The sequence below is a fragment of the Castor canadensis genome, chromosome 3 (assembly GCF_047511655.1).
Source record: "Castor canadensis chromosome 3, mCasCan1.hap1v2, whole genome shotgun sequence".
In the NCBI taxonomy this organism is placed as follows: Eukaryota; Metazoa; Chordata; class Mammalia; order Rodentia; family Castoridae; genus Castor; species Castor canadensis.
The window spans coordinates 40552578-40575367 of NC_133388.1; the positions used below are offsets into that span (position 1 = coordinate 40552578).

The 22790-nt window shown below is 39.3% G+C and overlaps 2 protein-coding genes across 4 annotated transcripts in view; one reads left to right on the forward strand and one right to left on the reverse strand.

Moving 5' to 3' along the window:
* Positions 1-18337, reverse strand: part of Fut8 (fucosyltransferase 8) — a 289757-nt gene extending 271420 nt beyond the window's left edge. For 2 of the 3 annotated variants that reach the window (XM_074067766.1, XM_074067771.1), the window contains exon 1: positions 18199-18337. The gene's annotated coding sequence lies outside the window, so the exon portion shown is untranslated. Of the gene's footprint in view, positions 1-16954; positions 17230-18198 lie in introns of those variants that run through there. The other variant, XM_074067767.1, reaches the window with a different exon arrangement.
* The window catches only part of LOC141421396 (uncharacterized), a 29794-nt gene continuing 24079 nt past the window's right edge, over positions 17076-22790 (forward strand). Inside the window, exons 1-2 of the mRNA XM_074066965.1 lie at positions 17076-19444; positions 20623-20731. Coding sequence (XP_073923066.1) covers positions 17076-17867 — 792 coding nt within the window. The 3' untranslated portion in view covers positions 17868-19444; positions 20623-20731. The remainder of the gene's footprint in view (positions 19445-20622; positions 20732-22790) is intronic.

Consider the following 22790-nt stretch of genomic DNA (forward strand, 5'->3'; position numbering starts at 1 on the left):
GATAGTCTTTCAACAGATTAAAACATAAACAAACAATGGTACATTGTTCATGGTAATGGTTTATTGTAATGGTACATACTATGGATTACCACTCAGCAATGAGAAGTAAAACTATTGATATATACAACATGAATGAATCTCAAAAGCACTTTCTAAGTAAAAGAGGCCAGTTCAAAAGTCAACATAACTGTAATTCCACTTACCTGACATTCTGGAAAAGCAAAACAACAGCCATGGGAATAGTGTGTCAAGGGGTTGATGATATGGCAAAAGGCTAACTACAAAGTTCAGTAGCAAGAACTTGTGTTTTCATTAAGAGGGAGTGGACATATAGTTGATGCATTTGCCAAAACCCACAGAACTATATATCACAAAGTGTGAATTTTACTGTACATAAACCTTAAAATGAAAGAAAAAAAAAAAAAAGTGAGTATCACAATACCCAACTTCAAACTATACTATAGAGCCATAGGAATAAAAACAGCATGGTACTAGCACAAAAACAGACATGAATATCATTTGCACAGAATAGAAGACCCAGATATGAATCCACACAGCTATGCCCACCTGATTTTTGACAAAGGTGCCAAAAACATATGGTGGAGAAAAGACAGCCTCTAATGCTGCTGGGAAAACTGGATATCTGTATGCAAAAAACTGAAACTAGATTCATGTCTGTTATGCTGCATAAATATCAACTCAAAGTCGATTAAGGTCCTTAATATAGGACCTGAAACTTTGAAGCTCATACAGGAAAGAGCAGGGAATGCACTGGAATTAATAGGCATACGCAATGACTTACTAAATAGAACTCAAATGACTCAGCAATTAAGAGAAAAGGCTGACAAATGGGACTACATGAAATTCAGAAGTTTCTGCACAATAAAAGAAATGGTGACCAGATTGAAAAGGCTGCCCCAGAATGGAAGAAAATCTTTGCCAGCTACACATCTGACAAAGGAGTAACAATCAAAAAACTAAACTCCCAAAAATTCAATGACACAATGAAGAAATGGGCAAAAGAACTGAACAGAGCTTTTTCAAAGGAAGAAGTCCAAATAGCTAAAACAGTACATGAAGAAATATTCATCATCCCTGGCCATAAAGGAAATGAAATCAAAACCACATTAAAATCCCACCTCACTCCTGTTAGAATGGCTTCCATCAAGAACATAAACAACAACAAACGTTGGCAAGAATGTGGAGAAAAAGGAACACTCATACACTGTTGGAATTAGTTCAACCACTAGGAAGACAGTATGGAGGTGCCTCAAAAAACTAAAAATAGAACTGTCATATTATCTAGCTAATCCACTCCTAGAGATATACCGGAAGGAATGTAAGTCAGGTTACAACAAAGGCACCTGCACACCCATGTTTATATTGCATTATTTACAAAAGCTAAGCTATGGAAACAACCTGAGATGCCCCACTACTGATGAAAGGATGAAGAAAATGTGATACTTATATGCAAAAGAATTTTATTCAGCCATAAAGAAGAATGAAATTTTGTCGTTTGCTGATAAATGAATGGAACAGGAGAACATCATCTTAAGTGAAGTTAGCCAGGTTCAGAAGGCCAAAAGTCATGTTTTCTCTCATATGTGAAACATAGACCTAATACAAATGCAGCAATGTTATGAAAAACAAGTCACACTAAAGGGAGGTCATACATGAGAGGGGGAGGGTAAAAGAAGGAAGTTAAGCTGAATATGGTTGAGGCAATCTCTCTAACAAGAATGAATACAGAATTTTAAAACTGGCTGAAACAACCATGAGAAAGGGACTAAAGTAGAAAGAAAAATAGAGGACATGAACCAAATCGGGTTATAATACACATATACATGGAAGTGTCACAAGGAAACCCCTGTGTAGCTATCTTAAACAAGCAAAAATATCATTTCTTTTTTCTCTCTTTTGCAAAATCAGAGAATAGGAGGGCAGAACAGATCCTGCCTTGGGAGGTGGGGGGCGATCCCAGTGGGAAGGGGAAGGAAGTAGGGAAAGGGTGTAAGAGGATGCAAATACTGTGTACACATGAATGTAAAGGGAAAAAAAGATACCTGTTCAAACTATTCCAGGAATGGGGGAGGCGAGATAAAGGAGAATGGTGGAAGGGGTGAATTCAAGCATGATATATGTGATATATTGTAAGAATCTTTGTAAATGCTACAATGTACCCCTACCCAGCACAATAAAATTTTTAAAAAAGAAAAAGGAAAAAAAGTGCATGGAAAAGTAAAGAATATATAGCATTTTTTGCAGATGGAGGGGGACGGGGAAGAAAAAAAAAGGCATTAACTACTAAATCTAGAAATGGTTATCTTATGGAGATAGCATAGCTGCACTGAGCCATAGAGATGTAAAATGTAAAATGCTTAACCCAAGGTTTCCCAGACAATATCTCTTTCTCTGTGTCTACCACTCCCTTTTCTTCTTCCTCTTGTCATTTCTCCACCTCTGTAATGGCTATATAGATTGCTTTTCCTACTTCACATTCTTTTCTCCTAAATCTGTGGTAACAGTAACTCCATTCTTTGGGAAAAACCCTTCCTCATTTATATGGCTCTAATGATAGTGCCAGTGATTATTTTCCATAGTGATTAGCAATCACACCTGTGAAAAGTAAATGATAAGATAGAAGTAAATAACAAAACCACACATAAGTAGACTGAAAATAGCTGCCCACTGAAGATTTACATCCAAGTAGTCAGGAACTGTCAAGACAACTTTCAATGTAAATTTTAATAGGATTTTAAATCTTCAATGCAGGTAATGCTTCAGTACCACTCTTTTACCACTCTCATTCACACAAACTAGATAACAAAGATATATGTTACTCTGTTTCATTCTGTGTTTGCATACTCATTCACTGATTTTAATCAATAGCTGAAGAAAAACAATGTAACAAATGCCAACAGGAAAAACATACATCTGCAGGTGGATTAACAACATATAATACACTTCTAAGAAGCCTTTCTTCAGTTTGTCTGCTTGGAATACCCTTACTTATTCTTTGATGCTAACCTTAAATGTCACATCTTTTCAATATAATTACCCCCACTTACCACACTCTAATAAAATGTCTCTGCCTTCTCTCCCTCTATCAGAGCAATTATTTATTTATATGTTAGTAGTAATGAGAACCAGTGAAGTAATAGAATATGGTTTCACAACTGAATGGATCTGACCCCTCCATTCTCATTCATTGAGAATGGATCTGAGTCATTCAAAGATGATTCAGAATTCAAATTTGAGCAATGGGAAAAAGAAGCCAGTAACAGAGAAAAGGAAGTTAGAAAGAATAATTCATTTTAGAAAAAAGAAAATTTAAATTTCAGCATGTGGAGCTTGGTGGCACAATAATCAGGTAGAAAGTGAAGTTCAGGAACTTAACCATACAGAAGTCACTGGCGGGTGGCGGGGGGGGGGGGGGGGGGGGAAGGATGTTATCACTAAAGCCAAAGGAACAGGTACCATTCCAAGGACAAGAAGCCAGCAAATCAAAAATCTATAAGGCAAGTAACTTAAGAAACAAGTTGACCTTGTAAATGAAGCTCTGGAAAGCCAGGAGGGCTACAAAGTTATAATGAGAATGGAGGAGGAAAAGGAGCTCACAATGCCAAATCTGAAGCAAGGAGACTTTTTTAAAAAGAGTCCCCATTTGGCAATTCAGAAAGTAATGGGTAATAACAGGAAGAACAGGCAAAAATAAGGTAACGAAATTAAAACATACTGCTTCCCTGCCCCAACACCTTCTCTGGGAGGTCAGGTAATACAAAAAAAAAAAAAAAAAAAATTGAAATGGGAAGAGGAAGAAAGATTAGGGAATCCTGGATCTTGTTTAGGCCATTAAAGATGCTATCAGGGAAGACTGAAATAAAAATGGTAATGAAATTAACAAATGGATCCTACTACAGATTTTAACAGGTAAAAGAAATAAAAATAAGTACCAAGAGGTTACTAGAAAAAAGAAAAGGGGAGGAAAAAAAAAAAAAAGACACATCCTAACACCAAATGGGAGGGGGAAGTTACACAAATCAGAGAAACAGAAAGGCAACTGAGATGGTTTTATCTTCTTACCTTACTCAAAAGAAAAAAGTAACTGAAACAACTTCCATGGTCTGAAAGCAATATCCTGGAATCAAGCACTAAAAGGTATGAAACACTCCTATTAGGAAGTCGAAAAAAATTGCCAACCAATGCAAGCAAGTATTTTACAGCACATTCTCTATTTTGTTTTGATTTCTGAACTCCTTTTTTCTTTCTGTGGTGATGGGTTTTGAACTCAGTACTTCCTGCACTCTGCCACTTGAGTCATGCCTCAAGCCCTTGTTTTGTTTTTTAATTGAGACATGACCCACTATGTTGCCCAGACTGGTCTCAAAGTCATTATCCTCCCACCTCAGCTGCATGCCACCATACCCAACTTAAAGTACATCTCTAACTGTTCAATCTCATTTACTCTGTTGATCTCTCTTTTAACTAGTAAAAGGGCACAAATTCTTGGATCTGATTTTTATTCTTTTAAAGTCAGCCTTCTAAATCTGATCTGGGCTAATGATGTTCTGTGTGTCTTCTTTTCTGTTGTACATGACACAATGTATTTTTGCCGTGCTACAAATTTGTAAGATTAATAATTCTTATTGTTTTAATGTAGTTCTAGTCTTACTCTGATGCTTTGCACAAATATCAAAGTAGTATTTGATTATTCAAGAAATTCTTAGCATCTATTTTCTTCACAAGTACTTGAGAGAACTATAAAAGAATTCTAAACCTAGAAATGGCAGTTTCAATTGAGAACTGCTCATTTATAATGACTAAAAATAAAAATTCCCCGGGAAAATATGATGGTCTTTGTGTGTGTGTGTGTGTGTGTGTGTGTGTGTGTGTGTGTGTGTGTGTGTGTGTGTGTGTGTTCTACAGGAGCTCTACTACTAGGCTACATTCCCAGTCTTCCGTTTTTTGAGACAGGGTCTTTCTATACATCTGAGGCTGGCTTCAAACACACAATCCTCCTTGTCTTCATCTACTAAGTGCACCACCATACCCAGGAATGCTTGATATTTTGAGACCTCAGTAGTTCATGAAAAGAATCTCTTTGCCATTACACTGAAATTTTTCCAATCACACAATTAGTATTTAGGTACATTATATATTACAAATTCAGTAGGTCACTTAAAATTAAGTATGGCATAGCATATATTTAAAAAAATATTCTCTTTGGAATTAGACATAGTGTTTAAAATAAAAAGAATATTCTCAGCTTACAAATAGTTACGAAAGCTCTACTTATTCCTAGAATGCTGCCATTGCATAAAAAGCTTTAGGATTCACCTTTTGGAACTGCTTTAAAATCTTTATAAAATTTTTAAGTATTGTCAGTGACAAATTTTCATATGTTAAATACAGGTTTGATTTGGGGGAATTTCTGGTTAGTAGTTTACCTAAATTAGAAATACCACTTTTGAATAGAAAGTATGGCTATAAAACATGACACAAATTTTCTTATGCTACTACAATGACATTGTCATTAAAACATATTTATAGCTAATACCCCTCCTCCACAGTGTCTGTTCTGTGGGTTACTACTCATACATTTTAGAATGTTAGGTAAAAATATATTTCAATCATTTTATAGCCATACTTCCTAGGAATATAGGTAATAAAAGAAGCCCTGAAGGTTTCTAAGAGTAGAATTATTGAATATTTCAAAGTAGTTACAGCACTCTAATCTTTAAATTTAGCTAGTTGTTATTCAATGCCCTTTCTTTTTCATACTACCATTAGCCCTTTGGCTTACGCCAAAGGTATGTATATCAGGTACCAGCTAATTCAGTCAGCTTTTCACACCTGTTACATACACACACAATTTTTTTTAATCCCCTATGTAAGTATTTTTGGCATATTACCTATCAGCTTTGCCTGTAGGACAATCTTCCCAACAACAGCCATACATTTCCTTTTGTTCTTTGAAAAACAGTGTAATTCTACCTGGCTGCCTTGAGCCCTGTTTGGCACAAACTTAACATAAAATTGCTCCACTCCACCTTTTATTCCCAAAACAATAACCAAAGAAGCATAGTCTTTTTTTCCTCTTCATAACAAGTTTCAAACACTTTTGAAAGTCTACCTCAAAGAATTATTCAATTTTGCCTTTATTCTCTACAAAAAATCCTTATTAACTCAGCATTTAAGATTATCCCTAGTCTCAAAGTTGTACATGTAAACTTCTTAAATATCCAAGAAAATGCTTAATCACCCATCTTGCTTCTTCCAGGCAGTCCCAAATTTGTTTATTGCTGAATCTGTACAGGCTGCTATTTTACAAACAACAACAATTCATTGCTCACAATTCTGGGAGATAGAAGTCCAAGATCCAGACTCAACAGATTCCATGTCTGGGAAGGGCTTGCTCTGCTTCAGGTGGTACCTTCTCAGTATATCCTCAGGTGGCATGAGGAAACAAATTCCCTCGAACATCTTTTATACAAACACTAAAACCCATCCCTGAGGGTTCTGTCCTCATCACCTAATCACCTTCAAAGTCCCCATCAAGGTAGGGGACAAGTTTCAACAAATTTAGGGAGATATCAACATTAAGACCATAGTAAAAACCTGGACATGGTGGCTCATGCCTGTAATACTATCTACTTGGGAGGGAGAGATAGGCAAGGTCACAGAGGCCAGTCAATGCAAAAAATTCAAAAGACCCCCATCTTAACTGATCAAAGCCAGGTGTGTTGGTATGTGTCCATCATCCCAGCTATTGGGGAAGCATAAATAAGAGAATCACAGTCCAGGCCAGTCAAGCAAAAATGCAAGACCCTCCTGGAAACATACCTAAAATAAAAAGAGCTGAGAGGATGGCCTAAGTGGTAGAGCATCTGCCTCACAAAAGGCCCTGAGTCCAAACCCCAGTACCAACAAAAACAAAACAAAATGACCACAGTAGACATAACCCTCATTTCTGGATTCAGAAACAAAAACACAGTAAATATACTTAAAGAAAAGAATTAAGGTATCTGCTAGGTAAAAGATAAATGAGTGTCTACCCAACCACAAAAATTAGAATTTAAGGAAATCAAAATAATTCATTTTAAAGAAAAAAGAAATAGAAGCCCGGAGGAGATAAGCAGCTGGCCCAAGTTTATACATTTAGTAGCAGAGCCAACACTATTAAACAAGTCTCCTGATTCCAAGTTCAAAAATTTCCGACTTTATCCATTTATTCAAATTACTAAACAGAAATATGCTAAATGAAAGAAGATAGATACAAAAAAAAACTGTATGTTGTTTGATTCCATGTAATGTTGAATTTTCTAGAAATGGCAAAGTTAATAAAGACAAAAAGCAGATCAACGGTTGCCTGAAACTGGAGGTAGGAGCAGGAATTGAGTGAAAATGGGCAAGAAGGAAATTCTGGAAGATGAAAGTGTTCTAAAACTGTATTGTGATCATTGTTGCACAGCTATATAAATTTATTAAAACTTGAGCTGTGATTTTGTTGTTTTCTTTTGTTTTTGGTTTGGGTTTGGGATTGGGGGTTGTTTTTGTTTTTTGATTTTTCAAACAACTGGCCTCAAATTCGTGATCCTCCTGCCTCAGCTTCCCAAGGGCTGATATTACAGGTGTACACCACAACTGGCTCCCCCTTCTCACTTTATTGAGTTATAACTTATATACCACAGAATTCATAGTTCAACCAGAGTGGTTGTGCATGCCTATAACCCTATCTGAGACAGGAAAATTGCTGAGTTCCAGGCCAGCATGGGTAACTACACAGTGAGATCTTATCTCAGAAAAAAATGAAGGAAGGGAGGAAAGGAGGGAAATGAGAGAAGGGGTGGGGCTCATTTTCAAGATTTCTTGAATCTGTGTTTTCCCAAATTAAAAAAAAAATTTTTTTTTGACACAAAGTCTCACTATGTATCCCAGGCTGGTCTAAAACTCTTGATCCTCCTGCCTCAGCCTCCCAAGTACAGGGATTACAGTTGAGTACTACCACATCTGGCTTTCCAGACTGTAACCTTAATCAGCCCCAAATAAAAATATTTTTCTTGGTTCTCAAAAAAGTAGTGCTGGCAGAGGGGCTCAAGCAGATTGCCTGCCTACCAAGCTCAAAGCTCTGAGTTCAAACCCCAGTACCAACAAAAATAAATAATTAGAAGGAACACAGTGGACAAGGAACTCAAACAACTCAAAAGGAAGACTACAAATAACCCTTAAAAGTGAGCAAAAGACCTAAATAAACACTTTTTAAAAGAACACCTGTAAATGAGCAATAGATACATGAAAAATGCTCATTGTCATGAATAATCAGGAAAATGCAAACCAAAACCACAATTTCACACCTGTTAAGTGACTACTAAGACAGGTGTGATAGTACAAGCCTACAATACGAGCACTAGGAGCTGAAGCAGGAGGACCAGGTGTTCAAGGCCAGACTGGCCTACATAATGAGACCTTGACTCAGAAAAAAAAAAAAAAAAAAATTTTAAAAGTGACCACTCACACAAAGACAAAAGATAGCAAGTATCAGCAAGAATGTGAAGAAATGGAAACCCTTGTACCACTGTTGGTGGGAATATAAATCAGTACCGTTATTATGGAAAACTCTATGAAGGTTCCTCCAAAAATTAAAAATAGAACCACCATTTGCACTAACGATCCTACTTCTAAGTATACATCCAAAGGAAATGTAATTGGTATCTCAAAGATATATCTGTATTCCCATGTTCATTAAAGCATTATTTACAACAGCTAATATAGGGAATAAACCTAAGTATGCCCATCAATGGATGATTGAATCAAACTAAGTATGCCCATCAATGTATGAATGAGTTAAAAAAAAAAAAAGTGGTACAGTCCCTCAGTATCTATGGGGGATTGGTTCTAGTATACATACAACCCAAGGATAAAAAAACCATAGATGCCCAAGTCCCTTGTATAAAAGGGAATATAGTATTTGCATATAATCCAAAAATGCAATTCTACCATATACTTTAAAATATCTCCTAGATTATTTGTAATACCTAATACAATGTAAATGCTACATAAATAGCTATGACACTCTTTTGGACCTAATGACAAGAAAAAGGTCTATACATGTTCAGTTCAGATGTTTTTCAAATACTTTCAGTCCGCAGTTTCTTGGTGGGCAGGGGGATTGTTTTGTTTTATTTGTATGGTATTTGGGATTGAACCAAGGGCCTCATGCATGTTAGCCAAACACTCTACCACTGAGCTGAACCCCTAGTTCCCTCAATTTGTTGTATATAGAGATGCAGAGAGCCAAATATGTAAATATGTGTGCCTGCATGGGAGCTAAAAAAATATGCCACTCTGGTATACTGACACTTGAAAAATAGCAGGTGCGAGAAAATCATTCTGACCTTCCATCTGTTCCTAAAAAGCAGAAGATAAAATTCCCATGTGAAAGATGTCCTCTCTATACTACTAAAAGGAAACCAACATTCTTACCTAGGACAGTAAGCTGAGACAAACAGAATTGTGTATAGAACTTGTTTAAATACCTCTGATCTTTTAAGCCTCCCATATAATTTAGTTACTTTTTTCACCATTTTTGTCCAAAAGACTATGTAAGTGTTCAATCCTGTGTCTTTGGGTCTTCATTTCCTTTTGAGGACTTCAGTGACACATAAATCTTGTATTAAATAAATTTGTATGCTTTTCTCCTGCTGCTCTAGCTTATGTTAATTTAATTCTCAGATACAGACTGGGAGAACAATTTAAAAAACCCTACAAAGGTAACAGTAAACTCTCGTTTCGCCTCCCCTACATTATCATTTTCTCATTTTGATGAACTTAGAGAATGTTATGCTAAGTGCATAGAAAGACAAATATTGACTTCACTTTTATGTGGAATTCTGACAAGGCAAACTCATAGAAGCAGAAAACAGAAGGGTAGTTATCAGGGATTGGGAGGGTGCGGCAAACGCAAAATAAGATGTTGATTCAAGGGTACAATTTCAATGTGGGATGTTTAATACAGGGTGAATAAATTCTAGAGCTCTAATGTACAAGTGATGACTATAGAAATACTGTAATGTATACTTCAAAGTTGCTAAATCTCAAATGTTCTTATTACATGCAAAAAAAATGGTAATTATGTGAAATAACGAAAATGTTAATTAGCTTGACAGTAGTAATCCTTTCATACTGTATACATACATCAATACACAAAATTGTACACCTTAAACATTTTTTTTGCCAATTATACTTCAGTAAAACGAGGAAGAAAAAAAATCCACACATTTCACTTAAAAAAGTAGCCAAGTACACACCTATAATTCCAGCACTCAGGAGTTGGAGGCAGGAGAATCTAGAGTTCAGGAGAACCCTAGGCTACGTAGTGAGACCCTGTCTTAATAAACAAACAAAAATAAATAAGTAAGTAACTTGACTTTTAGTTTTAAGACCTTAAACACTCAGGAAAATAAATGTCAAAAAAGAACTGTGTCACTAAAACACAAAGAAACCAGTATTCTTCCATATTTCATATCCTTTTCCCTTCAGAATTTCTAGAAGTTAGGTAACTTACTTTCCAACCTTACATTTGCAATGGAAACAGAAAGTGACTGGAATTGTACACATAGGAAATTTGTACACAATTCCTATTAAAACACATATTGTCATTATTTCTTTTTAGGTACTACCTGTATTCCTCTAAGTATCTGCAGATAATTATAGAAAAAAAGGATGTGTTCTACTTATTATCTGGTCTAACAAAACTGCTTCAAAACAGACTTCTTTGTTGATTTCATTTTCATTACATCTTTGTGTTACAATTTAAACAATACAATCTTTTTATTATAAGGAACTATTCCTAATTATACAATAGCAGGTTCCTTTAGTTCATTATTTGGCTCATTCTTAGTAATATTTTCAAATTAATTTAGCATCGAGAACATAATATTCTTTGCTTACTTACAAATTAAAAATAATATCGCATATCTCATTGTACCTACACTTGACAAACCTATAAGAGCCTTAGAGCTGACACTTCTAATATTTGGACCTTCAAAATAAACAAGAGTTTTTATTAGTGGAGGCCTAAATTATGACAGAGGAAACACTCAGGATTACTCAGTAAATCTCCACTCCTTATACTGCTAAGGCTCAATTTATCAAGGATAAGGAAGGGTCTTTGGGACCTCAAGAATCTCAATTACCACCTTCCTAAGCCCTAGAAACTTTCTGAAAGAGAAAGGAAAATCTAAAAAATTTTTTTAAAACAAAGAAAAATGTTTACCCTGGCTTAGCTCTAATTTTGAATAGATTTTCTCGAAATTACAATATTTTGACATCTGTTAAGCAAATTAATTAAATAGTTATTCAAAGAACTCAAGACATAAAAACTATAATACAATCTCTACTAAATCTATTTCTCCCTTAGGTGCAATCACAATTCAGTGTTTTGAAAAAGTGAATCATTCAGATCACAAATGATCAGGGCTCTAATTGTCAAACACTTTCTCCTTGTGCACTTTTCACAATAACTAGCTAATACCTGCAATTCCCATAACAATACTCTCACCAGTGGAAAATACTGTTGCTTGTTTTAGAGTTTTCTTCAATAGACATAAAATTCCATTTTTTTATATTATTGCAATGAGGTATACCAAGGAGAAGAAATCATTTTCCTAAAAACCAATTTCTTATAATCAAGACCTCTATAGATGAAGATAGAAATAATGGAAGAGAGAAACTGGTATGGTAGTGCATTTGGGAGATTATAGATGAACTCTATAGATGAAAACAGAAATAATGGAAGAGATAGCCTGGTATAATAGTGCATTTAGGAGGCTGAGGAAGGAGGATCAGGAGTTCAGGACTAGCCTGGACTACATAACATCAGGGAAGGAAGGAGACAGGGAGGGAGAGAGAGAAGAAGGGGATAAGGAAGAAAAGTACAGAAAGAAGAAAGGAAGAAAGGAAGGGATGGAGAGAGGGAGGAAGGTTGGGAAGGAAGTAGGAACGAAGGAAGGGAGGAAATTAGAAGAGTGGATTAAACATTAAGTAGAACAATAAAGTGATACATTCCCCTTAAGAACGAAGTATCTTCCATACCCATCCTTTTTTTTCTTTCAACTTGTTTTTTGATGCTAAATACAATCTCTGCCATTGAGCTAGTACATACACCCCATCCCCGTGTCTCTTTTCTTACAGAGTTACAAAATCAGTTTTCATAAACAATACTAAACCTTACACAACTGATGTTCTGCTGGTCTCTTGTCTATCGTCTCAAAAAAGTAAAATCATTATACTAAACCTATTGTAACATAAGAATTAATGTTATACCTGGAAATGCTCTATGTACTCTAAGAAAAAAATAAACAATGATCTTTCCCACATTTTCTACACTGCTTGGGAAGGATGATAAGTAGGCATAAGAAAGTAGAAGGATAAAGAGAAACTGAAGAAATCTCCCTTATCTCCAAATAAGACAAGCTCATTATGTGGTACAATCCTTGGCCTCTCTCAATCTCCCTCTCTTTACTGATTACTCCAAAGTCCCAGACTGTGGATTTAAATAAAGAAGCTACAAATTGGGCAGAGGCATGGCTCAAATGGTAGAGTGCCTGTTTAGCAAACTAGAGGTGATTCAAACCTCAGTACCCCCAATAAAAAAAGAAGCTGTAAGTTATATTTTTCCATATTTATTAGTAAGCAAGATATTACTATTAACTGTACTAAGGAATTACAAAAATGATTATAAAATCAGGTCACTTATAAGCACCAGTTTGCATTTATAGTTTGATAATTTGATAATATTATTTATACCCCAGGCAAATTTATTCTGGTTCTAAGTATTAACAAGATTTTATAACTCATTTAAGGAATATTTCCCCTCACATTGTCACTTTTTGGTCAAAACTGTTACAAAGAATTATTTTTAAAAAGTAATATAATGGGGGATAGAGCCTAGTGTCAAAAGCCTATAATCTGAGCTACTCGGGAGGCAAAGATAGGAGAATCTCAGTCCAAGGCCTTCACAGGCAAAAAAACTGAGACCTATCTGAAAAATAAGCTAAAGCAAAAAGGGATAGCATTGTGGCTCAAGTGGTAGAGTACTTGCCTAGCAAGCACAAAGCCCTGAGTTCAAATCCCAGTAGTACACACACACAAAGTAATATGAGGTACTAAGTTTTAACAAATAAAGTCTTACCGAAAGAAAACTTAAATGAAATTAACCCTATTTAGCTCCGCTTTCAGTGAAGTGTACAAGAGTAACTTTTACACTGAAAAACATAGCATAATTCCATAGGCCCTATTTGCCCCATTTGCCTTTCAAAGGAAATGTACAGTATAATATAAAGTTTATATGGGTTATACGTTCAGAATATTTTAGAGAGTGATATAAAACAATTTAATCAAGGAAGAAAAGCCTCTGCCAGGTAAGTGATAAGGTTAACTTTATTGGTTTGATTCCTAATTATTCCAAAAAGAAAACTATAGGATGGTGAAGGATGGTTGGAGGAGGGTAATGTAAGCAAGAGAGTGGAATGTAGAGAAAGGAAGGTTGAGACTAAATGAATTTAAAAACATTTTAAATTCACACACACACATACCCAATATTATTCTATGGAGATTAAGGCTTTTTAAAAATCAGTTGTAAATATTTATTTACTTTTAGACATGTTTAATTGTCTCATTATAAGGAGCTACAATTTAAAAACAATTCAAACTGCAATTCATTCTACTGTCTGGTAAAGAAACATAAGCCAGAGAACACTAAAGAGCCAAACAGAATCCTATACTGATCCTCTAAATGCTACACTACTGGCGACTATAGAAGACATAAGGTTGATATGTCATCTGAACAGTGCCAATAGAACCGGTGTTGATTGAGAATATTAAAGTACTATAATAATAAACTGCTGGCTTCTGAGTTGTTTAGAATCTTAGTTTTGATTTATTTTTTTAAGAAACTTATTTTTGCAAGTGTGGAGCCCTGAGTTCAAACCCCGGTACAACCAAAAGAAAAGAAAGAAACTTACTGATTTTTTTTAAGTTTGTATGCACCTATCATTTAATTAAACCAAGATATTTACTAAGTGCAATTTATAGTAAATCAAAAATAACCATTAAAGTAAACAGGGGCTGGCAGAGTGACTCAGGTAGAGCATCTGCCTAGCAAGCATGAAGCCCTGAGGGCAAACTCTAGTACCACCACCAAAAAAAAAAAAAGGAATCTATTTTCAAAAATGTATCAGCACAGAGTTCTATATACACAATGAAGAGCTATGAATAATAAAATTCACAACCACTTTCTTCAGAAAAGTGAATGACTATTGATTTTAATATATGCAGCATTATCAATTCTAGGATTGAATTTAAATAATATATGAATGGTCAGAAGTAAATCAACATGCCTGATTACAGTTTATAAATTTAAATAAAGTGCCACAGATCACAAAATAACTGCTTCATATTCAAAGGCATGAGTTCAATTTAGTAGGTCAGCTGGACTCACTGCATTATATCACAGGAGGCAGCAGTTAAGAAGTGACCTTGGGATACTGCACTCCAGATATTTGAAAGGTCCATTTCTTTTCAAAAGTATCACTACTTCTGATGAACACCAATCTTACTACACAGCTAACATCTCTGTCCATACAAGACTCTACTAAGGGTTGTGTGGTTTGGTTTTGTTTTTTTTTAATTTTAGGACTCCAGATCTTATAAAGAAAAAAATTAATATATAACATGCACAAAGGGTCAAGAACACCACCTTCACTTCTGATGCACTGCACAAGGTTAAGAAAATTCTATCACATTAAATTTACATGAGAAATTCAAGAAACAAACACTTGGTTTCGTTATTTCAGATTATGATTTTAAAGCTAATTTTAAATGCACAACACATACGCCACAAGTATATATGTACATATATATATATATGCCCACATCAGTTCCTCTACTATTTTAATTAAAATTTTGTGTTTCTCCTGGTTATAAAAATCTGGCTTTAGGTGTTTTAAAAGTTCAAACATCTATTAAACTATACTTTGCTTTGGCACTAGCTCCCCCTCCAGACCAACCTACTAATATAACTGGACTTAAAAAAAAAAAAAAAAAAGCAAGAAACACAAGTTTTCCAACCCAGTAGCAAATTACAAAATTCACCACTTTTAAGGCAATTCCTATTCCTTAAAAATAACTGGTTAGAATGTGCGAAAACAAAAATTCAGAACATAATCTGAACGATTGCTTTTCTAATTCTATACATCTTAAACAGAAATTATTTGTAAGGTTAAATTCAATAAAATCCTTAAAGTACAATCTATATAGTTCCATATTTAAATTATTTTGAATCACTATCCTAGTAAACCACAAGATACACTTGATATTAACTCACTATTTGATCAAAGACACATTTTTGCATCTTTTTCTGCAATCTATGCAATTGTCATTCCAGCTGTTCAACTCTTCAAACAGAATTCTCAATTTATAGAGAAAGCGAAAGGAAAATCCGTGCCTCCAACCACCCTTGTATATTCCTTACAACCTATTCATCTACATTTTTACAAACTAAGCAAAATCAAAACTCAAATACTTGGAATTCGTGAAAAACTGCAGTGTTTATAATTAAGAGTGCCTATACACACTTCATATTTCACAAGAACAGCAATGTATGGGATCTTATTATTTGGCACAGGGTATTAATTAGATGCCTTAAAGTTAAAGAAAGGAGACAACGCATTCCATTACTTCAGTATATCATTTCTCTCCAAACATATTTTCTATATGATGCATCCTTTTAAAAATTATTCATAAAACATGCAATTTAATCAAGAAAATAAATCACTTAAGAAGAACAAGTAGGAAAAACTATAATGAAGCCTGCTGAGAGTTTCTATAGAGCAAAGCCAAAGTCAGTTACCTGTGACAAGTTTAAACTGATAAAATAAATAAATTTTTTAAAACTTAAAAAACATGTACGGCAACTGTTCCCAGAAACCTTGAGGTTTGGCGTTCTCTACTGCAGAGTCTGGCTTTCCTGAGTCCACCTTCCTAAGTTGACTTAAGCAACGTGCAAATTAATTCAGACTAAAGAAGGGGAGGGGGGGAACCACCTCTTCCTTCCTTTACCCAAGGTTTCAATCTAAAGGCAAAACGTAAAAAGCTCACAAGAGATAAATCCTAACCACGACAATGCCATTGAACTTAAGAAATACGATGCTTCTCTGAAGATTGCAATCCCCACATCCAGAAAAGAACAGGTGCTGCACCCGACAACCCACTCACTCTGGCAGGACAAACCTTACTGAACTAACAAACATGGACTCGTGTAACCTTCCCAAATAAGTTTAGACACTCAAAAGCCACCAGTTCGTCATTTGCACATCAAAGGGGCGGGGGTAGGTTCTGAGGCACTCACGCCATTAACTGCCCTGCCTGGGCGCCTCGCCGGGAGCGGATCTTGTGCGGGTTCACTCCGATCACTAGCCAGAAAAGCCCTCACGGGAACCCCATAACGCACAGGCATCCTCACGGTCCGTGACTACAGGGACCGAGCTGCTGGCCAAAGGGAAGGTAGGTGTAGACCGGGAGCTGAGGAAGACCAGGGACACCTCCCACCCCCGCCCCCATCCCTGCTCTTGTCCTCTCCTCCGCTCCGGCCCCTGCCCTGAGCGAGGATGCGCGACGCCGCGAGCAGCCCGGGCGCCGCTCCGTGTCCCGTGTCGGGCGTCGGGTGCCCCCCCCACCCCTGCCCGCGCCGCGCCAAGGCACCCGCCGGCGCGTCCCGGGGGCTCCCTCCCCACTTTTCCGGGAGCCGCTGGAGAAGCAGCAGCAGTTGCAGCAACAGGCCCGGGATCGCCTGGGGACAAGAGAAGCGACAGCCCGGGAGCCTCCACGGATCCCGCGCTCTCCCAAGCCCAAGACCCCGAGGCACGCGGGGCCCGGCTCCCTAACGCCCCCTTACCCGAGGCGGGAGAGCGAGGCGGTCTCCGCCGTCCCCCGTCAACAGTGCCACTGGCCACAGCCCTCAGCCGCAGCTGCCCGGCGCCTGGGGGAGTGAGTGGGAGGGGTTGGCAGGGTGGAGGATGCTACTCCCGACTGAAGGGAGAGGAAGAAACGGAAACAGGAACCGCGGCCGCTGCTTAACGGAGCCTTCGGCGCCACTGACTGAGGGAAAGCGCGAGGCGGCGCGAGCCGGGCAGTCGCTGACAGCGCGAGACCGAGCGCGAGCCGGGTCCCGAGCGCGCGACCCTGAGCAGCGCCGGCCCCATTCCGCGAGCAGAGGGAGGGGACAGGTTGACTGTAGTGGGGGGGTGGGGGGAGTGGGGGGGCGGGAGGAGAGGGTAGGGGATGATGGGGCCCCGAAGCCGAGGGAACCCGGCCCACTCGGGTCTGCCGGAGACAACGCGCGCACGCGCCGGAGTGGCTTGGACCACGAGCGCAGGCCGGGGAAGCCTTGGCCGGCGTGCGCGCGCGAGCGAGTGGGGGCGCGCGCCCCTCAGCATTCCAGGCTTCTGGGAGAGGGCGCGCATGCGCCGGCCGCCGCCTCCTACGGCGACCCTGGCATGTGCCCGGGCTCCTCCCCGCCCCCTTTTTCTGCGCGGGTGGACAGCGTAGCTGCAGCATCCCCCGCCACGCTGCGCTGCGCTGCGCTGCGGGCCTCAACGGGACCACAGGGTTCCAGCAAGGCAGCGCTGCGCGCGGGCGCCGGCCGGGGCTCGCACACAGGCGTAGGCCGCCCTCTACCGCCTGAAGGCCGGAGGCTGAGGGGACGCGGGTCCCCTCCGCGGGAAGAGCCACCTCCAGGCGGAGCCAGCTCCCCGAGGCGCTCCCGAGGTGGGGACTGGGAGGCTGGCTCGAAGGAGGCGCCCTGCTAGTGTTTAAGGACAGCGGCGGTGGCTGCGGCTGCAGCGACTGCTGCTCAGCCTCTCAGTCCCTGCAGCCGCGTCCGGCCGCTCGGCTGCAGCGCGCTCGCACAGTGGCATCGCGGCCACAGGGGCTCAGTGCAGCCCTGTCTTTTAGCCTGTGAAAGCGTTGTTTCCACATTCGCTCGAAGAGAAAGACCCCCACACACACACGGGCTTGAGTTCGAAGCCCGACCTCTCCCGACCCAGGGCTGCGACAGCCCCTCTGAGGCGGAAGTTTATTGAGTACGGCAGAGAGAACGCGGGGAGGGAGGGAGAGGCTTTTCCCTAGGATGCTTCCTACCCGCTCGGACTCGGGGAATTCCTGGCGCCCGCGAAGCAGAGCAGTGGGCCGAAGAGCGAGCTCAAGCCAGCCCAGACCGCGAGCGGAGCTGAAGGAGCCAAGCGTGCCGCCCCGGCACACAAAGTAGTCGCGGGCCGAGGGGTGCCGTCGGAGCCAATCAGAGCTTAGGAGCGCGTGAGTGGAGTGCGAGCCGGCCAATCAGAGGGCCGGATGGTGAGCTTCCCGTACCCAACTCTTCCCTGTAGCCTCGGGACCCAGATCCCAAGCCTGGGGCGCAGCTCTGTGGAAAGGCGGAATGGTGCCCTAAAGACAAGAGCGGTTCCTCGGCGGCGTAGGTATTTTTAAGTAAATATCGTGGGTACTTAGGCCAGAGCAAGTGGGAACGGCCTTTCAGATGCTAAGTAGTAAAAGGATCGCAGAAAAGAGAGATTTAAGAGGCAAGTGGCCTGCCAGGAATGCAATCTGCCTAATAACGTTCATAAATTCACAGTTATTTATTGAGACTTTTCGGGGCCAGAAAGTGCATTACAGAAGTGCAAGGAAAACACTGCTGATACAGAAAAGAAAGAAAAGCCTCGCGCCCCCGAGCAGCCCAGGTTCCCGGGGAAGCTCTGCTGGCTCTCTGGCCACGGTTCGTTGTCAGCTCTTTGAATAAAAAGCACTCCATGAAGTGGTTTGCAGCCATTTGTGCGATTGTTATCTCCCTGCAAGAAGAGAGAACTGAGGACGCTACAGTGACCCACGGTCACACACACAACACACCGGCAAAACCAGAATTATGTTCCACTCAGAGTTTGGGAATCATCCTTCAGCAGACCTACTCAATAACCATTTGTCCAACGCAGGGATCGGGACTGAGCTTCGAACAGAACAAAGCTCTGCTGTAGGAGTCGCACACGTTGGTTGTTTGGAAATTTTAAGCTTACGCATGGATTAAAGGTTAAGTCCCATCAGTCCTACTTTTTTTTTTTTTTTTTTTTTTTTTTGCGGTACTGGGACTTTTAAACTCCGGGCCTACACCTTGAGCCACCCCTCCAGCCATTTTTTTGTGATGAGCTTTTTCAAGACAGGGTCTCTCGAACTGTTTGTCCTGGCTGACTTCCAACCACGGTCCTCCTGATCTCAACCACGGTCCTCCTGATCTCAGCCCGAGTAGCCAGGATTACAGACGTGAGCCACCGAGCTCATATCCTCTGTGTGTGTGTGTGTTGCTGGAAATTGAACCCAGGATCTAAACGCACGCTAAGTATGTGCTGTCTCATTGAGCAACACCTCCCAGCCTACGAAATTTTTGGAAGTCAGAGCTGGTTACTTTTTAGTGTCAACACATCATTTTAAAACTATTTTAACAAGTATATGTAACTTTAAATTTTTGAAGAAGAAGAGAACCCTTTCCGGTTTGTTGGTTAACAAGTAGTATAGCTTACACAGTATAATACTACAAGACCTCCAAATTCAAAATTTGATTTGCCTCCAAACATCCGGGTTGTTTTGCTTTGGGGTTTTTGGCCCTTCAATTTTCCCTTCCGAAAAACGTAGAGATTATACTTAGCTTCCCCACCTCCTTCCCATGGAAAAATCAAAAACAGTCCTAGGAATGTTTGTCAAGGATTTGATGCGTTTTTATAGGCCAGTATAATGTATATTAAACTATCATACTTTAATGTCTCTGGAATACAGTCAGAAACTAGTTCTTCAGCAATTCTAATTTCTTCTTTTTTAAGCCAATGTGCTCCTCAGCCAGTGACAGCACTATTATCAGACCCCTTTCTAGGGCATGCCCAGGATTTAGCTACCATCCCAGAACTGGAAGAAGGATCAGCTAAACTACTGACATTTGAGAATAAATCCAAGCTAATAGTGAATTTCCTGCAAATTCACTTACCCTGCCTCTTTCAATGCAGACAACAGTCACGGCTTTAAAAAAAAAAAAAAAAAAAAAATACACCCCTTGGAATAGGGGTATGGCTTGCCTAGCATGCTCAAGGCACTGAATTTAACCCACACCACCACCAAAAAAAAAAAAAAAAAATCTCTCTCCAAAGAGACTGTATCCTGAAACTCTTGTCTATCTCTTGTCAGGTTAATTTTCTGAAAGGGAAAGCACCCCCCAAAACTTTGAAACACCACTGGCCAAACCTTCAAGCCTCCCACACCACTGCTGGACCCCCTCATTCCCTTTCTTTTCTCACTCCAGCTGCTTGCCTCTGTGTCTCATCACTCCCAATTTCTGGTGTTTGCTTAAGCAAAAAGTGCTCCATCTTTTCCTTCACTCCTCCTTCACCAAACTAAGCCTTGGGCCTATCTTTACTTATCCCCAATATTACACACAATTTCTGTACAACAAAAGGTTGTACAGAACATTCTCCATGATCTCTTTTACTGAGAATTAACAGGACCTTGTCAGTACGTTTTCTTTTACAGGTCAGTCTGGGTCAAATACTTAGTCATCAACCAGAGCAGTGGGGACCTGAGTGAGGAGCAAGAAGGAGTCAACGCTTAGACAATGGAAAAGATGAAAATGAAAGTTAAGGTGAGTACGTGAGTGGCCATTTTATTGAGAGATTGCCTAGATCAAAGTTAATGAACTTGAATGCTATCACATTTCCTAAGTTGTGAACATTCATGTAGAAACTAGTTTGAAATTTACTACCCTTTTATTGTGACTAATAAAAATAATAGCTAAGGTGTAATATTGCTAAGCACGAGGCCCCATGCTCAGCTCTTTCCTCCATCATTTAATTCTCAAATCAAACCTTTGAGGTGGATCCTGATATGATAGTGGGAGGTCTGTGGGTCCCAAGAGTGGTTGAAACTCTGAGGAGACTCAGCTAAAGCTGCTTAGCAAATAGTTTAGAGATTTTTTCCATTTCTACCACTGTAAACCAACTGAGTATCAGCTCCAGAAACATTCTTAATAACCTCTAATTATTCCTGCTGTTTTTAAATTGTTGCTGTAACTACATTTCACTTACAATATTCCATTTAACAGGAAATAATACAGAGGGTAGTACTATTACTATCATGAGCAAGAAGATGTGACCTTGAAATAATGATTTTACCCATTAGGACTTCAGTTTTCTCATTTGTAAAATAAAGGTGTTGGACTAGATAAATTGTTGTTTGCCAGTTTTAAAACCATAAATTTAGCCAACTTGACATACCACTGACAGTAACTCAAAATGAAATATGAAAAAATGGTCTGTATTTTCAAATCCAGTAAGTGTTTGAAGTCACTTTTGTGCCAAGTCCTTGAATAGGAACTCTATATACACCCAGTCATTAAAAAAGCCAGAGCTAATCTTTCCCATCAGAAGAGTAAATGATGTGATTGATTTAAAGGCTGAGGAAACAAGCCAGACTTTCTCTCCCTATGATTTAGCTCTGTGGTTGAAATTTCTGCCTTCTTCACTGGGTTAAACCAGCATATACTTCACACTGTTGACTTCTTACTCACCATCCACTCCCATTCCATTTCATTCTCACTAATACATTTGTTTTTGTTTTGATTTGCTTTTTTTTTTTTGTAAACATCCCAACTACAGCTATAAAAGGACAATTCAATTTACCTGAATCAACAGTAAATGAATTCCCAGAATGATAGAGATTTCTAGTGCTTACCCTCTCCTTCCAGGCACTGAAAAGATTATGCTTTCCTACACCATCCCTCTTTGCAGTTGGGCTGAACAGTGTGACTAGTTATAGCCACTGACTATAGTGGCTTATGGGTAGAAGTGGTATCTGTCACTTCCAGGTAGAACATTTAATTGCCATTATAACTTCTTACAGTGTTTATTCTTACCCATTCTCAAGACAAGTATTGGTTAAGGAATGGTTGTTTATCGTTGTTACTTGTTTTTTTGTGGGGGGGGGGTGGGATTTGTTTCATTCTTGTTTTTTGGCAGTACTAAGGATTGAACCCAGGGCCTCACACATGGTTTGCAAGCATTCTACCACTGAGCTACACCCCAATTCATTTTTATTTTCTTTATTTTGAGACAGGGTCTCGCTGTATTGCCCAGGCTGGCCTCAAACTTGCTATGCTTCTGCCACGGCCTTCCAAGTAGCTGGGGTTATAAGTGTATACCAGTCAGACCAGTATTGTTAAAGATGGTAAAGTCTCCATCTCAGCCTAGGTTCCCAAACAAGGACAACATAAAACAACTCACATCCTTCTCTAATGTAATTTAAGTGATATACCTTTAACTGCTTAAGCCACTAAAATTTGGGTGTATTTTTCACTGCAGTATGACTTAGAACTAAGTTATATTAGATTGGCTTATACTAGAATCAGAATAGTCCCCGACTATTCTAATTAGTACTCTTAAAACCATTATAGTCCTTGAGAAAACTAGCACCATCTGACAGAAGAGAGGGATTTTTAGTCTATGAACCAGAGAGAGGGTTTTCTCCAGGTATGATGAGTAAGTCAGCTGGATTGCCGTACACAGCAATATTGCAACCACAAGAGGAATTAGCCTTAAAATGAAGCGAATGCTAGGAACAGCAGAGAAACAGAGAAAGCCTTGAAGACATGATTAAACAAAGATCATATTGCTCTTTGAAGGCTACTCTTCCTGGACTTTTAATTC